Raw genomic sequence first — 9,288 nt, 5'->3', positions numbered from 1 at the left:
TCATATATTGTTGAGGCCGAGGGTTACCGCCATCCTTTTCTTCAAGCAATTGGATTTCATTGAGGTCACTGATCAATAACCATGGAAGATCGTACGCCCCGTGAAGCTGGCGCATACGATCCCAAGTTTTACATTTATGTTCCCACCGGAATTCACCATAGATCCCGGTTAGTCTCCAAGATTGATTAGTCCCATCATTAACTTCCACATCTATGTACATAGGATCAAGGTCTAGCCTCTGAATATTGATCTCCCTTTTCCATAACATCAACAGTCCTCCTTTTCTTCCATCACTAGGGCACGCAAGCTTTTGATCCATCTTCAATCTCTTCCTTCAACACTTTGTCGGATAGCTGTCTAAATGAGTCTCTGACAAAAACATCACATCAGGAGCCCAATTACGCTGAACATCCAACAAAGCACGCACTGCTGGGGCGTTTGCAAGGCCCCGACAGTTCCAGGCCAGTAGCTTCATTGCTTCTTACCTCAAACTAACAAAACATCCAGAATCTAGGACAATCCACCAACAGCAGATAACTCCGTGATAGATTGGATAGATATTGACAAACTTAGCGTCCGATCTTACTTGACATGTTCCTCCGAGCTAGCCGATGGAACAGAGAAGAACTAATCTACTGTTGTTCAAGAACAAGGCCAGAACAAACAGCAGAGAGAGAAAACCAGCCACGCCACCACAAGGGCGCCGTCTGGGACAAGTAGCGCCGGCTTTCGCGCCGCCGCCCGGAAGGCGGCCGGCGGCGGCCCGGCAAAACCCTAGTCGCCTGGGTGATCGCCTGCCGCCTGTCTCTCGCTGAGTTAGTTACGATCCCATCGAACCACAGGTTGGTTCGCAAGGGGTTCGTCCTTAAATCATTAGCATTGTCCTTGTTAAGTTATTATTTTTAGAAAAATATATAGATTTATTGTTTCATCATCATTAATAAAAGTAAAATAGGGCAGACCAATCAAAATGAATACACACAACAAAGGTTCTTGATAAAACCACAAGCTGCATCAAGTCTCTTTGAAGTCAGCATCTCTCGATCCACCTGCATGACGTCTGACTCCTTCAAGTTCCTTGCCTTTCTGCAGCATTGGCACCTGCTCTCGAGGCAGCGTGCTCGCGACCGGATAGGCCTCATGGTGGATGCGCTCCTGGCGTCGGTGCGCCGCTTATCATCATCCTAGTACCATCTGGTGCACGCCACTAGGTGGCTTTTTTTCTTATTTCTTTTATGTACTTTTGGGCTTGCTTGTGTTGTGGCCCCAGCCGTCGTTTGTTTGATGATGTTTGGATTTGGGTTGTATGGACCGTTGCTTTATTTATAAAGCGAGATGAAAGCCTATTTCGAGAGACCTGCATGTTGATGTTCCTCCTTGTGTCCGTTGATGAAATTGCAAATGACAAACTTGCACATGTTGAACTAACCTCATAGGTTTTGTAGAGCCACAGGAGGCGCTAACCTCATGAAGTGAGAATCTAAGATTATTGCACGTAGACATACCCTTTCTAAAGGCAGGCTCAAATCGCCATTCCATTGTTTGCAGCAAGGAAGAAGAACAGAAGCATGAAAAGACGGGTTCTGAGTGAATCAACAAGGAAGAAGAACAGCGAATCAACCTGTAGTTGAGTTGGTTAGGTGGACAGTGGTATCCCCGACCCACCAGGATTCAAATCCTGGTGCTCGCATTATTGCTGGATTTATTTCAGGATTTCCGGCGATGCGCTTTCAGTGGGAGGAGACGTTCCCGTCGACGATGAGGCGTCTACGGTGACTTTGTAAATCCCAAAATGATATGCCGGCTCAGTCTCTCGGAGGTGCTCATAGGGGTAGGGTGTGCGTGTGTGCGTTCATAGGGGTGAGTGTATGCGCGTGTATATGAGCGCTTGTGTCTGTACTGATGCTAAAAAAAAACAAGAAAGAAGAACAAAAGCACAAGAAGACAAGTTTTAAGACGCGTGCTCCAGGAGTAGACCGCTACGAATAAGCCGGAAGGGGAATGAAGTGAAGAGTTTTTATTTTTAGAAGACAAAAGAGAATTGTTTTCTATACGAAGCCGTCTCTTCCCTTAAGATGTCACCACCACGGTGGCAATGAGCCAGAAACATAAGAATGAAGACAGCAAAACTAACCACGATGGTGGTTTCCCCCTATCTCTCGACAGTAGACTGCTAAGGGGGACGAGGGAGCCACAATCACAAGAATGAAAGCAGCAAAACTACTCACCAGATGTTGATCCATGGTTTCCCACGTCTCTCGACACTAGACTGCTATTGGGTACGAGGGGGCACTGTCTGATAAACATTAATACTATATGATGTCAAAAAAAACATTAATACTATATGAGCCCGTTCTCTCCATTTATCATCAAGACATACTCCCTCCGTTCCAATACTCAACCCACGTGAAGTGTTTTAGAACGGAGGAAGTAACATATTAACAGGCAGAGAGATCAAAGAAGCCTGTGAAATCTGCACCAAGCGATAACCTGCATCTCTGGATATGAGACAGCATGTATTCAGACACAGAATATGTAGATAAAAGCCTATGATTGCTACTGTTTTGGGCAGTCAAACACTAAGATTACTTGCCGTTCAGAACATGAATTCTGTGAAAACAAAATCCAAACTGTGGTGCGCTAGATATTTTGTTGAGAACTAGCCGTCCTTGGATTTGACAAATGAACAGCATGTGTTTCCCACCAAAAAGTATTTGTCTCCAACTAGTGTACCAAACAACAGAGTATACACGTTATTATCGGAGGGTTCTAGTGCTACCGTGTCAAACCAATTATCGCATCCTGCCCAGTCAAAACTGATCTCCTCGGGTATCAGGTGTGCCGCAGGATTTGCAGCTGCCGCGTCGAGGTGTCCAGCAGCGGTGTTCCTTCTCTATGCTGCTTCAGGCTGACGGGTGAGCTTGTCGAGATCCACGGAGATATCGAGGCCCGACTTTGCCATGGAGCTGATCATCTTTGGGATGTCCTCAATCAAAGCTTCCTCCATTGTCTGGAATATTCAGAGACTTTGTTACTAGTCGAATGCAGACCTCAACGTATTATTCATGTACCCAGTGGTTTTTCATACTAGGAGAATAGTGCAAGAACATATAGGCTAGTGACCCGAGTTGCAAGGTAAAAATTAAACCGCCAGGACCTACAGACTGCAGAAATTGAACCAAAGATCGTTTATATAATCTCACCTTCCTATCATCCTTCTTCTGCCTTTTTATCACCTCTGTTGGCCATTCAGCAACAAGCTTTTCGAGTTCATCTTTCACAAATGGTTTCTTCTGATCAGGCAGGTGCTACATGCAACCAAAAGTTACCATCAGGCAAATGTCGATTGTGTAAGTAAGAACTGGCTACCAACTCTTTTGGCATCCAGATTTCCTGGAGTTGTGAAAAAATATCTGTACAGACTCAAAAATGCCAATAAATAGCATGAGATAGAAAAGCTTTAGGAACATAGCCACGTAAGATGAAGTAAAACACTAAGAGTGAGGATGAGCCATTTTCATCTGAGAGAAACCAGTGCATGTTCTTGCCTTTTTGGTAATGAGGGAATTCCAGTATTGTAGGAATACAAGTCTAATAACAGGATGCAGTCGAACAATAAGACTTTATCAAGAAGGGAAATAAGAGGCTGCTGGTTGATATGAAGCAATACCAGCATTTCAGAAACACATATCTAGCTAGCAATTAGCATTGTGTAACCAACCTTGTGAAGAAGTTTAATGGTGGCAGCGGCATTTTCTGGCCTGCGTTCAAGCAGAGACCCCTGCAACAAGACAAATTAAAATGGGTTTTGGATTAGAAGAAATTAGTGTAGCAATGAGGGTGAAACATTAATATGAAATATTTTAGTACAAAAGCGAACAAATTCAGTAAGTTCACACGAAATAAACATTAGAAGAATCAGCATCATAGTTTTATCACTATGTACAAAATAGTGTGTATGCTAGGAGCAATTACCTTTACGCATGCAAAACCTGATGTAAGAGTGTAGTGCTTGATAGACTTGCCTCTCAGGCTATTGATGTTCCATATAGATTGAGAATCTCCTGGAGAAGCAGAAATATATTAGTAAAGCATCCTTCACAGAACAAAACCTTCTACTTTCTGTCAAAAGAATAATCCTTCACAGAACAAAACCTTCTACTTTCTGTCAAAAGAATAATCCTTCACAGAACAAAACCTTCTACTTTCTGTCAAAAGAATAATCCTCTAAGATGCAACGGTTGAAGCTTTAAAGTTGAAAAAGCAACAGCAAAACTAAGATTTGACTGGTAAACAACTGAAAATGGTTATTATGAGTGGCAACATCACAACACGGAATTAACAGAAACATTATTTTTCACAACATCACTCTCCTGGATGTTATAATGAGGATTACTACCTTAGGAGCGAGCCAGGCCACTTGCAAGTTCCAACGAGCAGTGGAACATATTTAGTCCATCCCTAATTGGCTAACTTGTAGCGATTTCTTGCTGTTTTTCAGCAGAGGTCCAGAACGGCCATGCATCACTAACACAGCTAACCTCAAGCTTAGGTTGACTGTTACACTATAATTTACATAAGAGGGGCCAAACTGCTTACCAACTTTGGCAGCAAATTCCATCCATACGTCAAATGCAGTACGACGCAACTTGACTCCAGCCTGAACAAATCTTGCCGCATATTTTGAGAGTAAATCCCATCTATCAGTGTTATAGCAGATACTGCAAAATACAAAAGGTATCCATGGAATTAATACTTAAACATGATCAGAGTCTTGGCCCAAAAAGGAAAACCGAAATACAAATCAAAATCACAACGAAAAAACTCTGTGATACAATTACTGAAAGATACACATATTAAACATACTTCTGGGCTATGTGTAGATGTGTAATTAATAGCTAATAAGATAACATTTGGAAGATTTGTTAGGTCAAAAAATATCGACAAAGTTGGTCAGAACTATCATACAAAAAAGAAAAGACAGATACGATACAGTAAAACACCAGAACTGGTTTAAATTCTCCAAAGAGCTCTTCAACTATGTACACTTTCACTTTAATCTAAAAGGGTAGGACTTCGCATGCTACGATATGAGAAGTTTTAAACACTGAAAGAGAAGAATTGTATACATTGGTAAATAGTAACTGAGAACAAACGAAAGCATACCTGAAGACAATATCAGCAGTGCCTGGTTGTAATGGCAAGGAATTCCTCCTAAGGACTTGCATTATCTTCTCCATTAGTTTAGTATCATTGTGCTCTTTAGCATGTTGCTGTAGAAGGAAAAAATCATTACAAAGCAACTTGGGAAGTGATCAAAGGAGTTAGTAACAATGGATACCAGTAGATAATGGGCAGAACCAATGGTTGGCGTTATTCCATAAACATTATGATTCCATAAAACCTTCAACCCTGCATTCATGGCACAAAGATGAATTACAGGTTTTGTGTTCCATTAGCCATAACAATGTGGCATTGACACAAAAAGTAGCACAAAAAAGTGACATTGTTATATGAAAGTCAGCATTTACATAACTGATATATGACACCACACATTGCCATTTCCACTTATCAAATGCTTCATAGAAAATAAGGTTAACAAATTTAGCCACATGTTCTTTCTTGTTTGAGTATCTATAAAGCATCCTTCTTTAATCATTTTCATTAGGATTTAGTACGCAAGGCATAAGGCCTACAAGGCAATCTAGAGCTAAATACTAGAAATATATCCAAACAATGATTTATGTGCCAACAAAAGGCTGGAAAGAAACACACGTTAACAAATAAACACAGATTTTTCAGATTGCTAAATAGAATCATACCATAGTCAAGGACACCCACACGAGCACAAGCCTCAGAAACTTTCATACAGAGATGGTCGTTGAAGTTTGCATTGATGCGAAGATTTGATAGCCTCTGCATCGATAGAAAAAGTGTTGGTTTCAGACAGCATCTAGTCACAAAAATATAACTAGAAGTACAAAGAACACCCTTTGCCCGTGTACCGTCTGGAAGAAAACTATTAACTATAAGGGGGAAGAAAAGACTGACATGAGAAGCTGCTAACTATATTTAGATACTTCATGTGCTAGCAATCCAAGAGTCTGGACAATCAATTGACATCATGATCCGAGAACATAGCACCATAACCCATATGTATATTTGAAGTCATGCGTAGAAAATTGTCAATATGTTCAACATACAATGGAAATTCTATGTTAAACTCGGGTAAGTGGGTGGCTATGTTTCATAGAAACAAAAAAAGATCCTAGAAATCAAGAGTAGATGTTTCGCGTAACTGTCACCAGGTGGTGGCAAATTGGTGATACCACAAATGAGAATCTGTTAAGATAATAACACTACGTGATGCAGGCATGCAGCCTCTAAACTGGCAAAAGGAAGCATTCTTAGCTTAAGAGGAAAATAGATGTGACTTACGAATATTCTTAGCTTCTGCAAAATCTGAAAGAGAAGTTTTATATCCTCCTCACTGGAGCAACTACTGATCATTGACCACAACCAGGCATTTGGCGGCATAGTCTGGGCTTCAACAGACTTCAGCATTTTCTGGTACAGCTCCTCTGCAGATTCTGCAGCAAATCATGCATAAGCAAATGCAAACACTAAATTAAAAAAACATACCAAAAGGGAAGGCTGATGAACATTAGGAAATTTGCAATTAGTAAATACAATCAGATAGAAACATGTGTCAGACTACATTATTGTAACAATATGAAGTGAGACAACTTAAACATAAACTGATTGTGGTAGATAAATATATAAAAGCATACAAAATCAATTCACTCGTATCAGAAGAGAGCCAACGTAAATTTGCTACAAAACGTAATTCAGTGAACTATTTGTTTTGCTTTCTGAAAATGGTTGAATTTATCTGCAAACATTGTATATGTTAATGAACTTCTAAGGGCCGAAAGGAAAGGTCAACTTGTGTAAATTGAATATAAGATCACAGAATTCATTCGAGCAATAAGAGCCAGGACGAAAACCCTGATGAGTCCACATAATAGATGGCAGGCCAATACCTGTAAGAGAAATTCTTAGATTGCTAACTTAATAATGATACATAGTAAAACATACAGTAGTAAGTTGAATGTAGCAAATGGCAGTAATGATTAACGGAAGAGCAGGAACAGAAGACAATGACAGGACCAGGGCAGAGCATAGTACTCAAAAGTAACCTTTAGGTTGGTCGATTCCGCTTGAGTCTGTCGACAAATGAGCTCTTGCCATGTGATAGCACACTGATTTGTTACACCGGCAATGAGAAGTTACGGTTTGCGATAGCAAAGTGCCTAAATCATCCAAATAAATGTAGTTAGCTCAGCTGCTTTGTGAGTAGTTTGCACTACCTAATTATTTTTCTCAGAGAAAATGCAATACTACATCTATCAGAGCAACAAAGGATCAGAAGCAACAGAGCAATAAAAAGAATAACCATGGCCCCCTAATATCAGTAGTCATGTGGCTTCTACGTAAACTAAACGGCCATGTGCAGAGCATGGTACTAAACGGCCACACACGTGGAGACTTAGTAATATGGAGTATGTTCTATGATGGTATATTACTACATCCTGAAGTAAATCAAGCAAGGCAATGCACCACAAAGCAACTGCATAGCCACTCTCAACTAATAATCCAGCACATCATCCAATGCCTCACCAAAAAAGTTGCCATCCAGGATACATATCTCTAAGCCATACACAAACAATCACATCCCTAAGTCCCAGCTAATTGGCCGCGAATGAGTCTGAAAACCACAGTCTCGTGTCAAAAGCTACCACATAAAGCCTTCCAGAGCACGGCGCGCACTTGCGAACATTTCCAATTTTCCATCGCCCTAAACCCTTAAACCTTCATGAGCTATTCGGGTCCCCTTATCCCCACGCTTCGCCGCCTACTCCTAGAATATGAGCGGGACTAACAAAATGAAACCCTCGAGACCACGAGCTCGAGATCGTACAGCTAGCGCACGACCCTGCCTGCCCACCACCCGTTCGACGAAATGCCGCACCAAATAACTCGGAAGCAGCCGCTATCAGTGTGGTTACCATAAGAATAGGGATGTTTTGAGGTCAGAGAACTCACGGGGCAGGTGGGAGGAGAAGCTCCTGGTGTGATCCGGAGAGGAGCGCGAGGCGGGGAAGCCATTCTCGAGATGGGGCAGGAGACCGAGCTCGGCGGCCGCCGCGCACCCGCGGTGAGAGGCGGAGAGGATTCCCTGGATCCCGGAGGCCGCCGGTGACGCGAGGAGGCGGCGCGCGCGCGCTGCGGCTGCCTGCATGGCTCGTCCTTCTCCGTGCGGCGGCCGGAGGAGAGGGAGGTGTGTGCTGGGAGGAGAGGGAGGCGGCCTGAGCTGGGCTGTTTGTGAGTCTGGTTAATTCGTCTGGGCTTCGGGCCCAAAAGCTCCGAGCAGAACATATCCAACCTCTCTGCGCCACTGTTTGCCACCTCGATCTGAGCCGTAGAAAGCTGATCGAAAGGTGGAGAGAAGTCCACTGCACACTTACGAAGAGTGTAGTTTGGCATGCGCTCACGCTATACCTGCCCATGGGCAGCCCGGCCCAGACGGCCCGACCCGACCTGACCCGATGGTGCTCATGGGCCGGGCATGGGCTTGGATTTTGAGTCCAAAGGCCAGGCGGGGCCCGGGCCCGCCATATTTGCGATTTAACAAAGAGGCCCGACCCAAGGCCTGATGGGCTTTTACACTGATGGGTCGGGCTTGGGCCTAATTTCTAGGCCCGACACCTGGGCCTGGGTTTTTTTTGTCGGGCTTGGTTAGGCCTGGCTCGAGGAATGGCCAGGTATAGCTCACGCAGAGCATCTCTAGCAGATGATGCCGCCATGCCAAAAACGGTCGTTTAGACATTTTGAGCATCTGTTATGGCAGGAACTCTTCTACTCCCTCCGTTTCTAAATATTTGTCTTTTTAAATATTTCAAATGGTTACCACGTACGGATGTATATAGACATATTTTAGAGTTTAAATTCACTCATTTTGCTTCGTATGTAGTCACTTGTTTGAATATCTAGAAAGACAAATATTTAGGAACGGAGGGAGTAGTTACCTAAAAACCTTTTCTCCTACCCTCATTTTTGGGTACTAGCATCTCTAGCAGATCTTATAAAAGCAGTCAAATTTTTTAATTTACTGTACAAATTATAGAAACATACCAAAAGATCCTGTAAAATAGTAGATCCCGTAAAAAAAATATAGGTTCTCGTACATTAGAGCAACCATCCGTTATATAGCGAGGCGTTTTCTGA

General features: G+C 42.7%; 1 protein-coding gene across 1 annotated transcript; it reads right to left on the bottom strand.

Moving 5' to 3' along the window:
* Positions 1 to 2,480: 2,480 nt before the first annotated feature.
* LOC119353392 lies at positions 2,481 to 8,395 on the bottom strand. Its single transcript, XM_037620016.1, has 11 exons — positions 8,107 to 8,395; positions 7,200 to 7,313; positions 6,439 to 6,590; positions 5,823 to 5,916; positions 5,342 to 5,412; positions 5,167 to 5,273; positions 4,600 to 4,721; positions 3,976 to 4,064; positions 3,722 to 3,781; positions 3,204 to 3,308; positions 2,481 to 3,010 (listed from the first exon to the last, which is right to left on the bottom strand). The coding sequence occupies exons 1-11, from the start codon at positions 8,300 to 8,302 to the stop codon at positions 2,894 to 2,896; spliced, it is 1,227 nt and encodes a 408-aa protein (XP_037475913.1). The 5' UTR covers positions 8,303 to 8,395; the 3' UTR covers positions 2,481 to 2,893.
* Positions 8,396 to 9,288: the final 893 nt, after the last annotated feature.

This window comes from Triticum dicoccoides, chromosome 2A, assembly GCF_002162155.2.
Source record: "Triticum dicoccoides isolate Atlit2015 ecotype Zavitan chromosome 2A, WEW_v2.0, whole genome shotgun sequence".
In the NCBI taxonomy this organism is placed as follows: domain Eukaryota; kingdom Viridiplantae; phylum Streptophyta; class Magnoliopsida; order Poales; family Poaceae; genus Triticum; species Triticum dicoccoides.
Note: the sequence above shows the minus strand (reverse complement) of the source record. Positions and strands in the feature narration are given on the sequence as shown.

Excerpts from the sequence above, each read along its gene's own strand:
- LOC119353392 (XM_037620016.1), bottom strand. The coding sequence starts at position 8,302 with ATGCAGGCAGCCGCAGCGCGCGCGCGCCGCCTCCTCGCGTCACCGGCG. Across the intron at positions 6,591-7,199 it reads CGGAATCGACCAACCTAAAG|AATCTGCAGAGGAGCTGTAC; the intron begins GTTACTTTTGAG and ends GATTTGCTGCAG. Across the intron at positions 3,782-3,975 it reads CAGGTTTTGCATGCGTAAAG|GGGTCTCTGCTTGAACGCAG; the intron begins GTAATTGCTCCT and ends GTCTTGTTGCAG.